This window comes from Dermacentor albipictus, chromosome 8 (assembly GCF_038994185.2).
Source record: "Dermacentor albipictus isolate Rhodes 1998 colony chromosome 8, USDA_Dalb.pri_finalv2, whole genome shotgun sequence".
NCBI classification, from domain to species: domain Eukaryota; kingdom Metazoa; phylum Arthropoda; class Arachnida; order Ixodida; family Ixodidae; genus Dermacentor; species Dermacentor albipictus.
Window position 1 is genome coordinate 71,425,551 of NC_091828.1, and position 22,799 is coordinate 71,448,349.

The 22,799-nt window shown below is 44.7% G+C and overlaps 2 protein-coding genes across 4 annotated transcripts in view; one reads left to right on the forward strand and one right to left on the reverse strand.

Annotated features, from left to right (window-relative positions):
- LOC135920725 (uncharacterized) overlaps nt 1-22,799 on the forward strand; it is a 295,472-nt gene that overhangs the window by 222,823 nt on the left and 49,850 nt on the right. The window lies entirely within an intron of this gene.
- On the reverse strand, nt 9,545-22,027 carry LOC135920750 (uncharacterized). The gene is made up of 6 exons (XM_065454994.1): nt 21,903-22,027; nt 20,262-20,410; nt 18,480-18,515; nt 18,260-18,354; nt 15,341-15,433; nt 9,545-9,797 (listed from the first exon to the last, which is right to left on the reverse strand). Exons 1-6 carry the CDS (start codon nt 22,002-22,004, stop codon nt 9,616-9,618), a joined length of 657 nt encoding a protein of 218 aa, XP_065311066.1. The 5' UTR covers nt 22,005-22,027; the 3' UTR covers nt 9,545-9,615.

Genomic DNA, 22,799 nt, shown 5'->3' on the forward strand with positions numbered 1-22,799 from the left:
CCAATATAAATGGAACTCACTCAGACTCACTCACAGTGCATAATTTCTTTGGGACTTCTTTATTATCTAAGATCCCGTGCCACGCCGACAAAGAATTCGCGGCTGTGACGATAATATGTACAGATATGATGATGATATGAGTGGATGATGATATGTACAGATAAGTGAGATTTGATGCGAATATTGTGCTCACACTAATGTCCCCCTTCTCGTGAAAACGGCCAGCCTGGCCGCAGATATGTGCAACGAAACGCGTCGTAGATAAGGTATCTAATGAAACACGTGTGCAATCTCTGTCCCGCGACGATGACCGTCAGAGGGAGTATAAAGAGACGAAATGCTGTAATTAACAGGTGAAGTTCGTTCAATAATCTGGTAAGGACAAGAAAACGACTGTTAAATTTCTCACATAAGCCGCGGACTCGTAAGGGTGTCGAGAGTAATACTTCGTCGTCAGGACAGGAAATCGCACTGTGGTCAGGGGAGTCAAAGCGATGCTTGCAAGTATGTTGGAAGATGTCGGTGTTTATGCGGGCGAAGTAGCGGCAGAGGGCGAGGCGGGAAACCAATCGTTCGGAAAAAGGCACTGCCGATGAGACAGGAGCCGAGAAGAAAGATGCATTAAGGGCGAAAGTTGGTCAGTTGCCGTAGGCAAGGAAGAATTGGGAAAAGATGCTGGTACGGTGAAGTGCTGTGTTGTAGGCAAAAGTGACAAACGGTAGCATTGCATCTCAGTTTGTTTGGCTCGAGCTGACGTACTGAAGATGGACTGCTGATGTCATAGAGTATGCGATGAAAACGCTTGGTCAAGCCATTGATCTGTGGATGATAGTTGGAAGTGGTCTTAGAACAGTGCTGGTAGCTTGTACAAATTCGGAAAGAATGGAAGAGAGGAAGGCCTTGGTGCGGTCGCTGAGGAGAACGCATGATGCTCCATGGCGTAAAAAGATGCTTCTCAGTAAAAAGATCGCTTCTTCAGAAGCTGTAGCAGAATGTAGAGAAGCTGTCTCAGCATATAGCGAGTAAGATGATCGACAGCTGTAACGATCAAGCGATTACCATTGGCAGAAAAGGGTAGAGGCCCATACAAGTCTGTTCTAATGACCTCAAAGGGAGAGTCAAGACAAGAGACCGGCTACAGGGGCCATGCGGGTGCAGATGTACGGCGTTTGCGTCGTTGACGAGGCACGCAACAGGTGATATACTTACCATGACGTAGCAGAAGCCAGGCCAAGAGAACCGGCTTCGGATCCTGTCCTAAGTCTTGTGATATCCAAGATGACCCGCCGTTGGATCGTCGCGAAAAGCTTGTAGAACATCGCTTTACAGAGAACGCGGAATGACGGGGACACATTTGTTACCATCGGAGCGATAAATGTAGCGGCATAGAGCACCGTTGTGCAACTTCAATTGGTCAGGTTGTCGATGCACACGGGAATGTGGGAGCGAGGAGGAGCCGCTGAGGCGGTCAAGACCAGTCCGACAGTGTGGGTTTGCGTGCTGTAGCGAAATAAGGATGGGATGGCAATACGCGCCTGGCCTGTCCAGCGTTACTATTTGTACAGGGGAGGATGATGGCTCGCCAGACGGGCTTTCTGGGAGAGGCGTGGGTGTACGATGCGAGATCGGAAGCGGGCAATGGGAGAGAGCGTCGGCGTCTCGGTGCTTCTTTCCACACCTGTACATTATGTCGAAACCATACTCCTGTAAACGAACCTCCCAGCGCCCAAGACGACCCGACAAGTTCTTCAGCGAAGAGAGCCAGCACAACACGTGATGTTCTGTAACGACCGCGAAGCGGCGGCCGCGTAAATACGGGCGGAATTTTGGCACAGCCTAAACAACAGCAACGCAATCCTGCTGCGTAATGGTTTAATCTTTCTCTGCTGTGGACATGCAACGAATGGCAGAGTCAATTACTCGCTCGTGCGAGATATGGTCACGTTGTAATACAACCGCGCCTATGCAATGACCGCTAGCGTCGGTGTGGACGATGGTAGGTGTAGTCGTGTCAAAATGGCATAGTACCATCTGGGGCGTGAGGGCTCGCTTTATAGCCTGAAAAGCTGCTTAATAGGCTGCCGTCCGAACGAAGGGTACCGCACCTCCAAGAAGTTGGCGGAGCGAAGATGAAAGCGTCGTGAAGTTGCATATAAAACGGCGAGAGTAGGAGGCGAGGCCGATAAAACTGCGCAAGCGTTTTTGACGTTCTGGTCCGGGGAAGTTGATGACTGTGGCGATCTTCTCAGGGCCCGGCCGAATCCCTTCTTTACTAACTACTAAGCATCCCACAACCTTTATGACCAACCCTTATATATAGATTTCATTGATTACGAAAAAGCGTTTGATTCTGTCGAAACCTCAGCAGTCATGGAGGCATTACGGAATCAGGGTGTAGACGAACCGTATGTAAAAATACTGAAAGATATCTATAGCGGCTCCACAGCCACCGTAGTCCTCCATAAAGAAAGCAACAAAATCCCAATAAAGAAAGGCGTCAGGCAGGGAGATACGATATCTCCAATGCTATTAACAGCGTGTTTACAGGAGCTATTCAGAGACCTGGATTGGGAAGAATTGGGAATAAAAGTTAATGGAGAATACCTTAGTAACTTGCGATTCGCTGATGACATTGCCTTGCTTAGTAACTCAGGGGACCAATTGCAATGCATGCTCACTGACCTGGAGAGGCAAAGCAGAAGAGTGGGTCTAAAAATTAATCTGCAGAAAACTAAAGCAGTGCTTAACAGTCTCGGAAGAGAACAGCAATTTACAATAGGCAGCGAGGCACTGGAAGTCATAAGGGAATACATCTACTTAGGGCAGGTAGTGACGGCGGATCTGGATCATGAGACGGAAATAATCAGAAGAATAAAAACGGGCTGGGGTGCATTTGGCCGGCATTCTCAGATCATGAACAGCAGGTTGCCATTATCCCTCAAGAGAAAAGTATATAATAGCTGTGTCTTACCAATACTCACTTACGGGGCAGAAACCTGGAGGCTTACGAAAAGGGTTCTACTCAAATTGAGGACGACGCAACGAGCTATGGAAAGAAGAATGATAGGTGTAACGTTAAGGGATAAGAAAAGAGCAGATTGGGTGAGGGAACAAACGCGAGTTAATGACATCTTAGTTGAAATCAAGGAAAAGAAATGGGCATGGGCAGGACATGTAATGATGAGGGAAAATAACCGATGGTCATTAAGGGTTACGCACTGGATTCCAAGGGAAGGGAAGCGTAGCAGGGGGCGGCAGAAAGTTAGGTGGGCGGGTGAGATTAAGAAGTTTGCAGGCACGGCATGGCCACAATTAATACATGACCGGGGTTGTTGGAGAAGTATCGGAGAGGCCTTTGCCCTGCAGTGGGCGTAACCAGGCTGATGATGATGATGAACCTTGATGGTCTTGCTCGCGAAGTGGCATTTTTTGAGTTCTGCGGCAGTCCAGCCTTGGCAAGGATAGGATAGGAATAAAATTTATTTGTCCAGCGTTTATTGCTGCTGGTGCCTTATCAAGGCGCTCGATATGTTGTGTGAACGTTGAGGAAAAGGCAACGATACCGTCTACACAGCACAGGCAGGATTTCCGTTTGCGACCCATTAAGACACTATCATGCGCTCGAATGTGGCAGGCGCGTTGCAGAGTCCGAAAGGCATCACGTTGAACTCGTAGAGCCCATCCGGAGTTGCAAATGCTGTTTTCTGCTTGTCGGACTCGTACAAAAGTATTTGCCAGTAGCCAGACCAAAGATCAAGACTGGAGAAGTACTCTGTGCCCTAGAGCGAGTCCAACGCGTCGTCAATTCGTGGGAGGAGATAAACGTATTTGCGTCTGATTTCTTTGAGGGCGCGGTAGTCGACGCAAAAGCTGTACAAGAACAACCGAAGAAGACCAGGCTCATGAGGAAGGGCGTATTATATTTGCTTTCAAGCATATCGGACACATTTTTTCGATAACTTTGTGCTCGGTAAGAGACACACTGTATGGGCGGTGGTAAACGATGCGGGAGCCATCGGTCTGAATGCGATAAGGGGCCACTGGCGTTTTACCGAGGACGGGTGAATGGACGTCGAGCAAGGCACTGTGTTTTTTCAGCAAACTGAGTAGATCTCGAATCTGGGCAGAGAAAAGGTCTGAGCTGATGGAACTTGTCAGAAGAGAGCAAAAAGGGTCGAGAGGAGGCAGAGTTAACTCCGTTGGTGCAACAGTCAGATACCGTTGCACCAACAGTGAGACTCCGTTGGTGCAGCAGTCAACAGTCAGATACCGGTTAGGTATCAACAGCGCATGTGATCCACGGGGCAACTATTACGGATCGGAAGTAGTATTCAATGCAGGAACCATTGTACACCCATCAGTGAAACGAAGAAGGCTGGGTGGGATCACAACTCCTCTGGATGAAATGCGACCGCAAGGGTGAATGAACAGACGCCGCGTACATTCTCGGCGGAACGAACGGCGATTTATTGTTGTCGTGATGGCCAAAGCACATAATCTGCGGCTGTTACAAAACAACTGTGCGCATCAGCTGCAGACTAGCATTGCTGACTGGTGCCGGTCAGATAAATGAGGCGCTGGCTACAACTGATAAATGCGGAGGCGGGCGACAATAAATCCAAACCCAAATGAGTTTGTGAGTGCACTCACGTACCGTCGCAAATACTATGTGATGACGGATGCCATCGATAGGGACACGTACTGTACATTGCGCGATCGGGTGAATTCTTGCATTGTTTGCTCCACGCAAAGAAGCGCTGCCGTATGGCGTTGTCACTTTTTGTGTATGGGGGCATAAAGCAGTACCAATGATAGAAATGGTGGCACCAGTGTCAATAAGAGTTTCTACACGAACACCTTGCACAAACACTACTAATCGATTCAACTGGCGCTCTGGAGGAATCATAGGCAGTCCGATGGATGCAGTTTCACCTCCTCAAGGTTTTCCCAGCGGAGGTCAGGGGCCTGTGAGCCAGGCCAAAGCGGGGACACTGAGCGACGGCGTGGGGGAGGTGAGCGGCGCCGACATGAATGGCAGGTGGGAGGCATATCGGCTGCGTATGGGGGAGACGGTGAAGGGTGCAAAGAAGGTCGGTATGTCATCCGCTGGTAAGTGATAGGCAGACGGGTATCGGAGCCTTCTTGAGGAGCATAACGGCGCCTCTCATCCTGTCGGCTGCGTCAGCAGAACTGGGAAATGTGTCCTCAGTAGCAGCACTAATAACAAAGAAGACGGGTAGTACGCCAAGCACAGTTCAAAAGTTAAGCACAGACCTGCGTGAAGATTGAAACGACGGGTGTTAGTGCAGATGGTGTGGTCTCAGACGTGACCGTAAGTGGAGAGGTCATGGCAATGTCGGCATATCTGCCACTCTAGGAGCACCGATTGCGTCAGAACACATGGCACAGGGAGTAGACGCGAGCTCTTCTTTAATGATTGCGCGCGAGCCGGTCGCAGGAGGGGAGGTAACGGTAGCAGAAGCACAGAAAGAGTATTGTGCGTGGAGTTTCTCACGTGTGATGGTGCCGATTAAGCTGCGCAGGTCAGTAGCGTCAGGGAGACGACCATCATACGTATCTCCGTGAGCGCGAAGGGATTGCAGTTCCTCAAGGCGCTGGCGTATGATGATGACAAATGGCACGGTGGTGGGGCTCTGCGTAGCCGGGGCATTAGAACCAATAGTGTTGATTCCCTTGATTATGTGACGGATGCTATCGCTGTTGGACATGGTGGAGTTTGCATGTCTGCACAGGGCGAGGGCACCTTAAATGTAAGACGTCTAAGATGTAAGACCTCACTGGAAAATTGACCGTGCTGGTCGAGCTTCTTTTTCGCGATTCCAACACGAATGGCAGGAACACCAAAAATAGTACGAAGCTTCCATGTGACAGTGGTGATGTTAGAACCAAGGTAATGTTCTATGTCACCGCACACATCACACGTTGAACATAATGGAGACAACGCCAGGCCAGTCGTACATCCGCGCATGGGTACGAGCAGAGCCCGTGCGAATGCGGAGCAGTAAACTGGCTTGGTTTCCTTTGAGGCCCTTGGTCACACATGGCATGTGAGGTGAGCTCCACAAAGAACTGAATTGGCACAACACCGCTTCTCTGAAAAGTATCTTGTCCTCTTGAGGCACTTTTCTCAATGGATTCCCAGACAGCGCTCTATGGGCAAGGCTGTCCACCATCTCCTTTCCTATGATACCTATGTGCAAGAGCAACCATTGGAAACGTATGGAGAAGCCTTCAATGTAGAGATTGTGCACCGAGCGTAGGGAGCTAAGGCATAAGGCATCAGTACAGAACCCATGTTCTAACCTTTGAAGGTCAGATTTTGAATCTGTCAGAATGACAACAGGCTGAGGCGTACAAAACCGTAGCTTCTTTAGAGCTGCCTCAATGGCAAGGATTTCGGCCGTTGTGTAGGACACGAGTGCAGTGAAGCGAACAGACCAATCATACTTCAAAGAGGGAATGTGAAAAGCAGCTGCACGAGATCCTCTGACCTTGTCCACAGAGCCATCAGTGAAAATTTGAAGATGACGTGCATATTCAGTCTCAAGATGTTCCAGTACAAGCGAATGCGTTGCCGCCAAAGGAGAACTCCGCTTAGCGCGAGCGTGAGGAATTTTCAACAAACAATCGAGGCTCGCGAGTGACCAAAGTGGTTTCAACCTCTTAGTTCGACCTCTAGCGTCAAGACCCAGGTAACCAAAAGTATTAAGGGCCAAGTGCGCTCGGGACTCAGATCCTTTTCGAAGGCGCTGTACAGGGGCTCGCCCGGCTACCATCAGTTTGAGGTGGCCAATTTGCGTCAATAACCTTTGTGAAGCGACTAGGCTAAGAGGTCTCGATAGAAACTCATGAAATACTGCATTGTTAGGAGCAGTCTGCGAAGCGCCAAGTGCCCTCCTTGGGCCCTTTCTGTGCAAAACCTCAAGTCGTTCCAGTTGTGAGAGCGAGGGGGAAATTAAAGGGAGCTGGTACATTATTAGACTCGTCACCAGTGCATCGTGCAGCCTGATCATTGAAAAAGGGTGATTTCCCCATTGCTCACTTGCAACTCTACGGATCACATTGAGACGTGAAGATAGCGATGCCACAATCGAGTCCACAGCTCGTCGCCACTGTAGACGGTAGTCAATAGTCACGCTTAAAAAGCGCTTGTGCTTCAATTGACGAAGGCAAGATTGATCAAAGTCTATCTCCAGCCGCGCATACTGCCTTCCTCTACCTGGAAACATGATGAAGCCAGATTTTTCCACCGAGAGAGTCAACCCAACACCTTGAAGGTAATTTTGAACTGAAAGTAATGTCTGTCGAGCTATCAGAGCTAAACGCTTGCGTTGATATCCGGTTAACCAAAGACAAATGTCGTCCGCACATATCGACATATGGACATGCCTGCAATGTTTTTGCACTTCAGCGGGAAGATCAACCCTTACTACAATAAAGAGCGTTAGGGAAAGTACACTTCCCTGAGGTACACCTCACGATACCGCCCTTTCGGTGCTTATGGTACTTCCCAACCTCACTTGAATTTTACGATCACTGATAAATGAGTGAATGAATCGCAGAGGACAGCCGTGTACTCCTATGGCCTGCACGCTCTTTGGCCAAACCTGGCCCTTGCGCCACGAAAAACCACACATCCTATGGCCTGCAAACTATTTAGTATTGAGCTCTGAACGGCGCTATTATAAGCGTTTCATGTGTCTAGGAAAATATCTCGGGCTCAACGCTGAGGACCACTTATTCAAAAATATTTATAACGCAGAAATGCTTTTCTAAAAGAACTCATGAGGCGATTTTAATGAATTTTGTTGTAATTCGAGCGAGCTAGTTCAATTCTAGTGATTGTTAAAAGCAATATTTTGAGTGGAAGCCTACATTTCTGTTTACCAAACTTTCAAAAATAAGTAAGTTTGAAAAAAAGAAGCCCTATGATTATATATCAATAATTGTGTACATGTAACACATATTGCAGTTATGTTCACTTTATCAGCTAGAACATCCTACTCGCACACTAGTGGTAGAGTTAAAAGCCATGCATAATAAACAATTTTCTGTGCTTCGTCCTTCCTCCCCCCCCCCCATGCCAAAAATAAACCGGCTAGAAACCATGGCTTATGCGGAAAAGCACGGTAACTCGCTAAGAAAGACGTTGTCTTTCAATCGAAGTGTACATATAATCCTCTACATTTCTACCAAACTCAAACGTTTTGCCCAGGCTGGAATACATAGAATATTGACCAAATCTACTCATGTTTGCGAGTAAACAATGTGGGGGAGTGGTGTTAAGCTTGCATAACAAAGTGATTCCCCTAGCTCCACTGCACATCAGAGCGGCACTTTTTCCTTCACTAAACGGAGAAATATTTAACTACGATTCATGTGACACATCATTGTGGCATCTGTGGTAAAATGGCCCTCTGTAGCTTTCAGGAACAATACCGATACCTCTATATGTTGTTTGTTTTTCGCTCATCGTTTCACAGCGGCGAATCTCTTGCAATATTATCGCTCGGCGCAAGGGGTGCATGCATGTATGGGAACTCTCTCGAATGTTGCCTCGAGGGAACCTCAGATTGCATGCGTGACGTGAATAGTGTGTATTCTGGAACGCACGCGTGAACCAGTGATTAGGCTGTAACCTATGACGAGTCCCGACGAGCCGACGCGATTGAACCTCGGATAAAGTTTCGACGTCCGATGATCAGGTTCGCCGCTATCATTGTGCTTTGAGTGTTACTGGTTTGAATGTTCGCCCAATCATAGACCTTCATACAAAAATTGCTAGAGGGTACTCTGGCGCTAGTGTCTACGGGAGCTGCTATCGGAGCGGCTCAACCAGAATAGCAGTTATGGGATGCACATGGATTTGCCCGTTCTTCTGGCTTCGAACGGCTTCGGGATTTTGTAAACTCGTCATTTTCAACAACATGCTGTGTAATAAATAATTAAATTCACCTTAATAAAGCCGTCCGATGGCACGATTCAAACACAGGACCTCTGATACAGTAGTACGATATTGAAACCGTTACGCCACGGACGCATGCATCGATAAATGGCCGAGAATGCCACTTGGAGTTACTTGCAGGCTAGTCAGCGCGTTCAGATTAGACCACCTCGACAGGCTGAACAGCTTCCATTACGTAGTGGCAATCTTGTGGGTTCGCAGAGTATTTTGCACACAGAAATGATATGTGATATCAATGATATCTAGGAGAATGAATCGTACAATAAGCAACGCCACATGAGCCTCTGAATGCACAAGCACGAAGATCTTACAAATCCATGTACTTCCCATCATCCCCATCGTCGCAGAACGATCGCAGCGCCAGAGTTCTTTCCAGTAATTATTGTACAAAACTCTATGCGCCCAAGGGAGAGTTACGTTGTTACGTCATGTCATTGGCAATACCTTATTCTTCACAACCATGACAACGTGACAATACAGTTTCAACGTCTGCACACATCATGGCAATTTTCCAAGGAAAATTACTTCTTGTTTTAGTGACTGAGAGAAGCAGACAAGTACATTTTTCTTTATTTTATTAATACAGCAAGGAAATTTTTTCGAAAATACACTGGTTGAAGATTTTGGCATCAAGTCAGTAGTCGTCGGTGACTACTAAAGTCTGCGTATCTTTTCTTCATCGTTCGGCCACTATGAACCAAACGAGTGGGTGTCATTTTGCACTGTTCAAATGTATCATTGCAAGTTGAGGCTTGTTTGGTTTCCACAGGACAGGATTCCGGCAGTTCAATTTTTTTCCACAGTGAGCAATCTAAAAAAACCCCAAGGACGAATCAGCAATTCACCACACACTAGTCAACGCATTTGAATGTACGTCAAACCATTTCTCTTTTGCATGTGAACAAAATAAAACATTTAAAACCTGACGCAATTATCCACTACGATAACTTTATGAACTATACGTTAATGAAAACTCACAGAACATTTCGCGAAGGAACATGTTCTGTGAGTACCAAGGCGTCTATGACTAAGGTTCCTATCATTATTTTCACTTATGGGGTACTGCACATGGCAAACAAAAAAGAATATGCTCACCACCTGCGCAAGCTCTGTATAAATCCCACTAAAATGGCACAAAGTGCTTGACACGGCAAATATAAAAAAAGTGCGATTCTGTTTATGTGTGGTGTTGTGCGGTACGCTGCGTTCGATTAGGTGTGCAAGTCATCTTTGGCTACGCATACCGAACAACCTGTCAGACGTAAGCTGGTTTAGGATGCGTTGCATACGATGGCGTGGAGGAGCGGTAGAACATCGGGCCTACAATCTGAAGGTCGTAAGTTCAAATCCTCTTCCAGTACACCACATTAATTAAATCATTAAGGACTGATTGAATCATCAATCAAGGTATTCGCCGATGACTGTGTTCTCCATTGTGCCATTTCTAACCCTGGCAACTGCGATACTCTTCAACCATACATTGGCCTAGTAACATCATGGTGTTCTAGATCACAGATGACGATCAATTCTAATAAATGTAAGGCGATGCGTGTGTCCCGTGCTGTCAGAAAAACCACCCTTCCTACGTACAATTTTAACAACATACCTGTAGAAAATGTTTCATCATATAAAATATCTTGATATCAACACTACACACCATCTTACCTGGAACATTAATATAAATTACATTTTCAGTGATGCTAACCACATTCTTGGCGTTTTGCGGCGTAATTTTTCGTCGGCAACTGCAGCTGTAAGTTACTTCTGTACAAATCCTTAGTGAGGCCTAAACTTGAATGTGCATGGTCCATTTGCGACCCTTCAACTCTAAAGCTAATACTATCGAATCCATGAAACTAACCTTTGGCTTGCCTAACCTAGGCTTACGTCGCAAATACTTTCGCCTATGCCTTTTTCACAAGGTTTATTACAATAACGAAACATTTAATGATGAACTAACCTCCCCGCCATCATATATATCGACATCGCAAATACTTTCGCCTATGCCTTTTTCACACGGTTTATTACACTAATGAAACATTTAAGGATGAACTAATCTCCCCGCCATCATTCATATCGTCACGCACGGATCATCGTTTTAAGGCTGAAGTTCCCACTTGTCGCACCAACGTTTATTTTGATTCCTTTTTACCACGAACTACGAATGACTGCAACCACCTCCCTGCCTCCATCACTACCATTTCTCACGCCACTAACTTCAAGAATATTGTCAATGAATTTATTTCTAATAATCACCAGTCCTCTCTGTAATGCCCATGGGCCTTGAGAGTATGATAATAAATAAAAAATAAATAAATATCCAGGCTTCAAGTGGTGCCTGACGCCAGCAAAAAATGACGAGAGCCAGTGGGGCTATTCTTGTCCAGGTGCAACCAAATTAGGAAAGCCCACTAAATTTCAATAGACACTTCATCATTAGAACATAATTTGACGAACCTGGTGCAGTATTCGGCCATTACCTTCCTCACAACCCCTACAATTAACCCATGGCCCTCAGGCCCCAGTGGCTGCAGAGCACCTGACCACAGCGGCAGTCAGACTTGTGATGCCGCAGAGGGTGCTAAGAATCTCTGGATGCGGACACGCCTAGCAGCACTAGCTCTAGGTTGCAGCGGTAGGCTTAAAACAGGTCGGTGCTATCTCGAAAGGGGGAAGCGGGGAATATATATATATATATATATATATATATATATATATATATATATATATACACTGAACGAGAAGCAGGGTAGCTGAGGGAACCGAATTCCCTAAGCCACAGGCATGTGAAGTCAAAGAAAGCATAGGGCGAATTAGTTGCAGTTCAGAAATGAAGGGGGAGAATGATAGGCTAACAGGCAAAAAATGTAGGTGACAGAACAACTTGCCAAAGGTGAGATCCGAACCCATGACCTCTCTGCTACGCCTGCGTTGCACTAGAAATCGTGCTGAAGCGGCGGCTGTTCCTACGTCCATATTATTGGGGAGCAAAACTTTGGGCGTGCCCGAAGCGGTAATTCCGGTCTACTGCGGTGCTGCACCTTATGTGAGAGCACGTAGTCGGGGTAATCAGACTTATATTTTAAGTTTCAACCACTTGAGAAAGAACTTAACATTTTATCGTCATGCTCCATAAAAGTGTTAAGCGATGTGGAATAGCTTTCGTTGATTTAAAGAGATAGCTATAGCGTAAGTGTGCATGCAGCGTTTCTGTTGTAATAGAAGTAGCTTTCGCCTTCTTTTGTGCCCATTATAGCATTTGCAACTTGTTATGACAGGCATCCATCCACAGCTGGCTATCATTTAATCACAGAGAAGGCCACTTGCAAGAAGCAATAGCGGGGATTCTGCACAAAATGTGGTAGAGTCCTACTTGAAGATCACAATATTCAACGCGGTTGTTTATATGGCCAACCTGCGATAAAAATGTACATTTTACTATTGCTGTAACTGTTAAATTGCAGTATCAAGTACCCTTCGATGAAAACTGTAGATTTGTAGTTATGGTCAGTTCGCAAGCACCTGCAGGGGCAGAAGACAAATTTGTAGAGAGCGTGTAGAAAGGCAGCGTCGGATTGCGCCTGGACAAGTTCAAAATAACAAAAGAAAGTACTGGCCGCGCCAGAAAACAGTTTACTTGGAACTCTCGGTTAAAGCAACTTCGTCATGAACATCAATAGCGCTCTCAAAAACATACATACTAAGTATATCTGTAGCGTACAGACGCGTGTGGGAAATTTCACCATTTGAAAAAAAAAGAAAGACACGCCGCTTATAACCGGCGAAAGGCATTACGCTCCCACCTATTTGCAATTTCTAATTTCTATGCGGCCTGGTACAGTTATTGGCGGGTGTAAGGCCGGCTCAAAGCCTAAACAGACTAATAAGAACATAAAGTATCTCGTACAAACAAGAAGAAATTATGGTTATCACCGTCATCTCAGAGTGCAGTGAGAGCAGGCGAACCGTTTCTCTATGCACAAAAGACAGCGTCACCACCTGGCGACTTCCGGAGAATCTCGAGAAGTGCGGTGGGGGCACGCGCGACACTTAATTGGTCATATTTCCTGTTCAATCATCGCGGTCCTACATAATAAATTTAGTGTAGTTGTTGAATACGTATTTATTAGAGAGCTAATTTTCTTTTTCAGTGGTTCTTGCAGAGTGCTTTCACAGGAAGGCTATCGCAGGTGTCTTGTTTCCTTTTTGTCTTCAGCGTGCACAACATTCTTTGTGCAGTACACATTAGTGCACCGTTTGATTTAAGATTTTATTATAATTACATTAAGGGTCAATGCTCCTTGCGGCATAAAACAACATATGTTATCATCAGAAGAAGAATGGCTCTATCACACTTTTTTTTCGTCTTGAAAGCAATAATCAATGTTTTTCGCAGGAAGGAGCTAATCTGTACGCCATATTTAGGTAGGCAAGTGATAAAATTGTCAGTACGCAATACGCATTGTATGTTTCGCTGCGTAAGTTTTCTGTACAGCAGCTTAGTGCTAGTGAAAAACATTGTGGTACTCTGTCAACGAGTACATGCACTTCGGTCATATATATACACACATATATATATACATATATATATATATATATATATATATATATATATATATATATGTGTGTGTGTGTGTGTGTGTGTGTGTGTGTGTGTGTGTGTGTGTGTGTGTGTGTGTGTGTGTGTGTGTGTGTGTGTGTGTGTGTGTGTCTACATAATGGACATTTAAGCGATGTCGTGAACAATTGCTCTGCCCTCAGCGGCACCACAAGGGCTATCGCGAATTGTCTTGACTGTGCTATGGAGTCCGCCAAAGACCGTAGAAGAGCATTATAAGCCAAGTAATTGAACGTTGGATGCACAAGCACGTATTCCACGTGAGGAGAAAACAATTAATTTAGAAATAATTGAAGAAATGATCTCATCCATTTATAAATAATCTAACTAAGCGAATATCCGGGCTTGCTCGTCGACGGCATTCGCAACACTCATTTGCTGTAAATATTCTTTTTATTCACCCCTCTGCCCAACGTAACGTTCGCGTGCTCTCTCGTCGCATGAGCGACGACGTTCTTCCAGTCCTTCTTCGGTGAACACAGGCTTTAGTGGCAATTTAAAAATCATTTAGCCTACAGCAGCGGACACCAATGCAACACTCCTTCCTGACAAAGAGCGAAGACTACCAATGCTGCATGATACCACAAACAAGAAATCGCACATTCGTTACTTATCACTCGGCGGCGCTAAGCCCCATGAGCTCCCTTTAAAATATGTCTCTAGGTAAAACCCATCATTGAATCCAATGGGAAAAGAGTAAAGCAAAGGCGAGGTGCGATAAATTGTAAGCAATAGCTGCCACCGTCGTGTTATACCTCAGAACGCGACACTGGAACATTTCCTTAGCTGGAAACTTGAGCATTTCCATGTAATCAGTATGCCATCACCACAAACATGGACGGAATCTGCAATCGTACCTTTGAATTATGCAAGTACCACAGCACGTGCCTATCTTTTATTTGTCTTTTCAAAGCGCAACGAAAATTATTGTTCCACAATGTTCGATCGCGTGAAACTTCGAACAGACTATTAAACGAAATATTGCAAAGTGACTCTAAAATGTACAGTAAATTCTATGAAACAGCTGTAGTTTACTGACACATATTAAGCTAAAGTAAGCAAAAAAAATTATTCAGTAATAACACGTCCTGACCTAGCTGCTGCTCTTTCAAATTGCTCTTCCGCCTATGCTTTAAATGTCGGGCTGCAAACTTTTTGCGCGCTAAAGAAGAGTCGCCAATGTTTTTGACATCCATGTTATGCGATGTTTAAGATGATGCATTGCCATTTATTCACTCAGGAGGCACATACATCATCGTTACCGTTATATAGCAGTTGTACGCACCACATGCTCAGAATTCCAGTTCTTGCCGCCATTTTCTTTCACGTCTTTCTTGGTGCAAAGGCTACACTAATATATCACTGCTGTGCGGGAAGCGCTTCGTATGGAGGCCTGCTCTTTGACGCTACGCTGAACGCTTTCGAAAAGGCCAGCTCCCCACCATTTCAAGTTGTCGACTTGTTCCTGTGTCTCCACGTCACAGCTACGCATGAACCTTAACTCAAAAGCGGCTGTGAGCTGGCTACATATTAAAGGCAGAGAAAACTAAGCGACTAAAGAAACAGATTTTCGGCGGCGTTTTCAGCCAGTGTGTATGCACAATGCATATCTTGCATTGACGCGTACCTTAACTGGCGAACTAGCTAATTCACTGCAGTATATTTTTTTTTCTTGAGCAAACATCTCTAAATTTTCCTGAAAACTTAACCGCGTATGAGGCGGCAAATAAACTCACGCTTTCCGTTGGAAGATCCGCCCACACTTCCAAGTACAAAACAGAACCCGTAATCAGCCAGTAGTAATTCATATGTTTTTTCGCCAGGCCATGCTGAAATTAGAAACGAAGAGCGAGAAGAAGAGCGAGTTGATTGACGCTTACAAAAACAGACGAATAAGAATGAATACTGTAGAAAATCCTTGAAAAGGTGCTTGGGCATTACCAAAAGTGTTGGGGAAAATATTGCCATCGCACCGTTTTATATGGTCCTCGAGAAAGTTCTGGCATCGCTGTACAAAGAGTAAATGCTAGCTCCTTGCAGCCTTGCTGTTCCACTTTATTATTATTATTATTATTCCACTTTATTCTTCTTACTGTATAGTATCATACTATTTATTTACTTATGCTGCACCCATAGTACCAAAGGCAGTGGAGTCGGGAAGATGGAAAGCGTCAAGTAAAAAGATATATTGAATGTAGAGTGGCAGAAAACACTACTTTGATGATTGATTGATTAATTACTTTTATTATTATAATGTTATTAGTATTTTTATATTATTATCTGTATTATATACATAAAAACAGAGCAATAATAACCAAAGATCAGGCTGTCACCTCCCACTGGAAGGGATACAACGTGAGCATACACCTGTCGAGAAAACTCCATTTCTTGCCCCCGGTTACGTGTTCCACCTTACACTTGCACCACCGTTCTTCTGCCCCTTATTCCTTGTGATATCGATTACACTTCTATAAATGGGGTTCGCTCACGTATTGAGTGACAGCACTTTCCACACTGCTTGAGGTAAGGTCGCTGACATCCCACGGAACACCATACCATACTACACTTCAGCGACTGGTACATGTGTTCCCGGTATACGTGTTCAAACGAAGGAGGGTTCAACGACCCACGGCCATGCAAAGCACAGGTCTTCCAGGTGCCGGGAACTTGGCTCTAAACGTTCCCAGCTCCCTGTACACCTCAGTGCACCCGTCGATTGCTGTGCCACGTGCTCAAGCCTGCTCGTCCATCAAAAGCGCAGCATTCATGGTTCTTCGTTCCGGATGCGCGATGGCGTCTCATCACTTTCCAAGAACTGAGCTTGCGTGCTGACTTCATTGTGAACCTCGCCTTGGCAACGTTTTTTTGTGCATTATAACGAATGACACAGTAAGCCGCAATGAAGGATACACGGTGAGCCTTCACCTCCAGGTAGACGGTAACGAAGTTGCAAAACCGCACACACCCCGTACTTGAGACAGGTGGGGCGTGAGACAACGTTCGGGCAACTCGACAGCAGTGAACTGCCAGGTCGTTTGCTCCGTTTGTACAGCGATTCAATAACTATAGCTTCACGCCTTCCCTACAATGAACTCCGTAGTTCTGTCCAATCCTTATGGTTAAGTTCATCATTTCTCATGGTCATGTTCATCGTGACAATGTACTCAGCGTTCACGTCGGCAAGTCTCCGCTGCAGCGTTTTAGCGCCAATGAAAGTAACTTTTGCTTCGAAGTAGCCCAACTTCTACGTCTGTCCCTGGCCCTGAACACGCTCCTGCTGTTGTTCGAAGGAGTGGTTACCGTCTCGGTTGTCTTCTTCAACCACGCACTCCGAGGTGAAGTCTAGGCATATGTTTGAGGCTAGGGCTGCGAAACGTGGGTGCACGCAACGTTGCCAGAGCGCTACGTAGGGTGTAATTGGGCAAAATTCCCGGACGTGAACCCTAGCTAGCTGCTCCTGGGTGCATGTGCACTGGTATTCGGCCTCTTCCACTTTACGATGTCCCCACAACTTTCATGAAAAGGTGTCGCACGCCAATATAATGAAAACAGTTCTCCCATTTTGCAGGAAGGAAGTGATAGAAACGCACAAATGGAAGATATGACTAAGAGAAGAAAAGAAAAGGCATGATGGCAGACGTCAAAAACTAACTTGACACTATGGCCAACGATAGAGTTCAGCAGTAACAACAAAACATTACGATAAGTTGCGCTGTTAAACGAATGGTCAAAATACGACTAAAGTCTGGTGTCTTGTCATTCTGAAATAAAGAAGAAATACGCTACAACTGAACGCGAAGTATCTTTCAGAAAATTAAGGAAGGCGTGATGAGCCTGGTCGAGACATACATCTACTGTGGTACAGGAATTAGCGCTACAAAATTGCACAAACGAGGTCTGCAGGCTAAACTGCCTCAAAAGCTTACACATATATGCAACAAATAAATAGTTTCCCTCTAATCTACTAAACCTTAATGAAACAGCAAGTAAAAAGCACGAGGTTAATACATACGCAAGCCACTTAACTAAAAACATTCGAAGAAGTCAGTACAATATAAACATACAACATATACCATTCACCAATTTTTCTGAAAAGGGCACACAACATTATTCTGTTTTGCAAGAGTATTCGCGTGCTCTATAGTGATAATACACGCTCTAAAATTAACAGTACAGTTCCCTCGAGTACTTATGGCTCTAGATGTCGGCAATCGAATAATGAATATCGCTAAAATATTTTCCATGAAGTCCACAGTGTCGATGACCTATGTGTCCCATCTCAGAGCGCCATTTGTGTTGCAGTTTCTGTTTGTTCTGTAGTTTCCATAAACGAACCATGCTGCTAAATTTATCCATTTGTCGCTTGTTTAGGGCACCCTAGACAACGCACGCATTGTCAGTGATAGACGTTACGTATGTCTTAAAATGTAATTCCCTGAAAGCTTTGGGAAATGCCTGCATTTCGGCGAAGGAACTGTACTGTATTTTTACTAACCTCACTTCACAGCTGTGCATACATAAATTTGTTCTGATTCAAATGGAAGCACCCCCGGACACTTTTAAACTCAAGAACATGAAATGTAAACAATATTGTAATGTTGCAAGTTGCAAGACCGTTATTATGAAGGCGCGATAAAATGACGTCTCTAACTTACCTGTAGTTTCACTGCGATCAGGTTTAAAGCAAATAGTGTTATTGACTGAAGACCCCTCGGTTGCAGATGTCGTCGCCGAATAAATTATTGTCTCCCTAATTGCAGAAAATGGTGCACAAATGTCTTTAAAATGGTTAAGAAACATGAGACTGTCAGAGAGTTTTCAGGTTTAGCCATGCACAGGTTAGCAACACTTATTTTTCATGAGTGATCAGCTTACCAATTGTTGGCATAGGCGGTTAGAGATGAAGGTGGCCTGCGGAAAGGTGCAAAAAAAACGTTGAAGTTGTAAATCCAAGAAGCTTTTGCAATTAAATGTTGACTTTCTTAGAACGCAATACATGCACGCGCAAGTTACTCCACCGATGATGACAATATAACACTGCTCGCATATCGTACAAACATCAGACACTTCATACAGCGTTCAGCGGTTGTGTGCTTTCCACAATGCAAATAACCTATAGAGCATTCTGATTTATTTGATTATTATACAAACATGTACAGCCCACGACTATTCCAATGTAGGGATAAACTAGAAAAAACTGTAAGAAAGCCAAGTGAAGAATAAGCCATGTCGTTGCTTATTTGGTCACAATCAAGACGAAAAAAATAGTGCTGCCAATGTTTCGCCCAGCGTGCAACATTTGACATGCCTAAATAATTCCGGATACTTTATTAATCACACTGAATATTAAATTATATCCTTAACCCTACAGACGTCCGTGACTGAAATATATTTCCTGCGAGTGCAATGCGTAAGCATACAACTTGCAAGCAAGCGTTTTGTAGCCATTTGCATTGTATGAAATAATTTGTTTGTGAATTTCCACGCCAGATCCATTGATCATTACTCTGAAACTGCTGCTCCTTCTTTCTAAACCATTTTATTGACGACAAATATTGTATCCAGATAATTTGTTTGCTTGAGCGGCTGCGTTCGTTATTCATGTAACACCTCATGTAAGAGCGCCGTATTACAGAGAAGATATACATGTTCCAGATAGAGTTCATATTCCGAGGTAGTGCGACCGACGTTTCAACGACTGCGCCACGACAGTTCCTCTGTACTGACGTAAGTGTCTGGACATGTTATGCAGGTCGCAGAAACTTGGAAGAGGCAAATGTCACGACATGTCATGACAAATGTCACGACATATAGCGGTTGCATGGTTCATATCGTGCCACTTGTCGAGCGATGTGACATGCGCGCCGCGTAGTCTCAATACTTGGGTTTACTCCTCGGTACATGGTATAGCGCCTCCTGGCAAGGTACGAACCGCTGCTGAAGAAGCGAATCGTAGGGCGACGCGCGCGGCTGCAGCCAGGCAACTTCGGGCTCAGCAAACATCTCTGCAGAGAGCAGCACAAACTGCAGCTCGCTGTCGACGCCGGGGGAACCTTTCAGTTCGTTCTTGTTAAAACTATGCAAACAGACTACGCAGCGAAGACTATTTAGTGCGTGCTGTCGAAAATGCGGCCCGACAGCTTCGCCACCGAGACCATCAAGTGCGTGCTGCCAATAGTGCGACACGGTAGCTTCGCCGCGAAGACCCTCAAGTGCATGCTGCCGAACATCAGGCACGACAGCCTCTTCGCGAAGGCCCTCATGTTCGTGCAGCTGAAACTGAAGCCCGGGAGCTTCGTCGCCTCGGGAGCAATTTACGGCAGTCTCCTATGTAGCCGCTCCTTAATCTTACGCCATTACTGTGCTGCGTGTGCCACGCAGGCGTGTGACGTTTTGTTTCTTCTTTTTTCACCAAGATGTGCTCGGAACCAATGTAATGAAGTAAAGTGTTCAATGAAATGTTCCTCATATTTCTGTCTATATGTTGCCAGTTGTTTTAGATGAGCTCATATTTCATCACGAAAACCCTTTGGAAGCGATATTTTTTATCGCACACCTTGGCCCCAGTTTAGAAGCGTTCATTCAGGGTAACTACAGGCATTTATCAGACGGTAAACATTGTCAAGCTGAGCGTCTTACGCCGCCATTCGTTCTTACCCATTTGTTTTCTCACTGCAGTCAACAAATACCGTGTATGGTGCGCTTCCTCCCGTCATTTCCATCGTGATGCATTTAAAACTCAATTGAAGAAAAGGTTCACCGGTTTGGTTAACTAAGCCATATTTGCTGCTTATTTCCTGCATCAGCTGAAAAAAAGCAAATGATTGAGGTGATAGTATAACTATAGGCCTTTTTATCTGCCCGAACGCTTGCTACTATGAAACATAAGTGTTCCGCCAAACAAGACTACTAGAAATTTCTGGCAATAGGGTCGCTGAGGAAGCAGCCTGGCTTAACGTCAAGCTTGCACAACGATGCGGAATCACTAGTTAAATTTCTGCGAAAACGTTTTCTGATACAAAGACTGGTCCACTGGCGCTCATTTTTTCATGACTTAGCAATACTTTGTCGGCAAAGAACCTTTTCGAGTATTCGTACGGCTTTTCGTTTTCATTTTTCCTTGACCTATTCACCTGATCACCTCACGCAACAGCTGTTTTGCTGGAACCAACGGCTTGGAAGAAGCGACGGAATTCAAGTAACGCTCTCAAATTAGCGGTTCTAGTCTTATAAAGCTACACAGAAACTTCCTATAATGTATGCATGCATGCATGCATGCATGCATGCATGTATGTATGTATGTATGTATGTATGTATGTATGTATGTATGTATGTATGTATGTATGTATGTATGTATGTATGTATGTATGTATGTATGTATGTATGTATGTATGTATGTGCGAAGTTTCAAGCAATCACTACGCAGTATTTTTAGGTCCGAGCATGTTGGCCGACTGGGTGGTGCAAGAATATGCGCCTCAGATGGCTTTTTTTTAAACAAGCTGAGGAGGGCAAAGTTGACGTGTACCTGGTATTATTTGTGGATAAACCACTGATTAAATTAAAGCAGGCAGCTAATTACCGTATTTACCCGAGAAGTGGCCGGTCTCGATTCTAAGTTGGCGTCCCAAATTTGGTAGGGCAGGAAATAAAATAATACCTATCACATACCTCATCTGATCTGCCGATCTAATAATAATACCTATGATAATACCTATCACATACCTAAATCTGATCTGCCGATCAGATTTAGGCAATCGCCGCATGTATTCGCCTCTACCGTTGTGCTTGCGTTGTGTTAGTTGTTTTGTGGGCACAAGTTCGCTGAGTAATAGGTTATTTTCATGATAAAAGCTTTCGCTACTGTGCTCTTCGCCGTCACTACAACGTGGCAATATCGACGAGAGGTTTAACTCCTTTTCTGGGACGCGATTCTTCTTTTATCGGGGTGTATTTAGGTAATGACACAGCTGGCACCTTAAAGAAGGGAACATGTCTGTCGAACTGCAAGTCGGTGATTTATCGCTGCTAACGCACTTTACTGCAGCATGCACCTTACTGGCGTGCCAAGGACTAATGAATTGGTGACTGTTCTGGTTGTCCAGTCTTGAGCATGAGCTGAAAAACGATACCCTGTCCGAGTATGGTAAGGGATGGAGCAACCAATTTATCACATTCTTGTTGTATCTGAGACCACATCTGGGTAAAGAAATTTCTAAAACTAACAAAAAAAAGCTAATTGCGTCTCAGTCGGTTCAGATATCCAAGCTGCTGAGCCTGGATGTTTACTCAACTTACCTTATCTGCGTCATTGCTCTTCTCATCAGACTCTGCGCAGCCTACATGGCCGACTGCAAACAACAAACCGAAGCTCGCTGTTGACCAAAGTATGCTCTTCATTTCAATTGCAGGCTGTTTGCATCCAATAGCTTCGACGACAGTTTGATAAAGCGCGGCGTAAATTTATACCCACGTTGCTTTAACAGCTGTTTCTACGTCACACAATGTTTTGCTGCTGCGTTAGCCATTGCTACAATGAAAGATAAAGACTCCGTAGGGCGTTGAGATGAGCAGTTGGACAGGAAAGTCTGAAAATGTCGTTAGCATCATGCTTCATCCTAATGCCAGTGAAAAGATCCTCCTTCACAATAGAACAAATGAACGCCTTTTTGGGCAATGTCTTTCTCTTCTACGCAGAACATTATAAAATAAAATTCGATAACAGGCGAAAAAAATAATTTCATTGCACGCTATCTGCTGGCCTCTTCTGGGCTTAGGGATAATATGTTTTTTTTCTCACTTTATTAACTTCCAGTACAAGACGCAGATGATTGTTACTATGCAAAATCATTTTTATTTACTTGAGACTACTTATTCAGTGTAGTTAATTTTAAAGTTAGTGCACAAAAATTAAGCGCTATATAATAGGATGCCCTAGTCGATGCAGTAGGCCTTCTCGCACTACTTTATAAGAAAATGCGTTAGAACCTAAATCACCGGATATGTGAAAAAGGAATGAATTTCCGTAGTGAAAAAGATTGTATTCCATTGAATATCACGCAATTTTATTATTTCAGGGGCATATGATTTTCATATAGTCAAGCAAAAAATAATACTTAAAAGCTCTAAATATCGCCAAAAATCAAGATATTCAAGTACTTCAACAGTTCTCAGCTCCAAAGAGGGCATGTAATT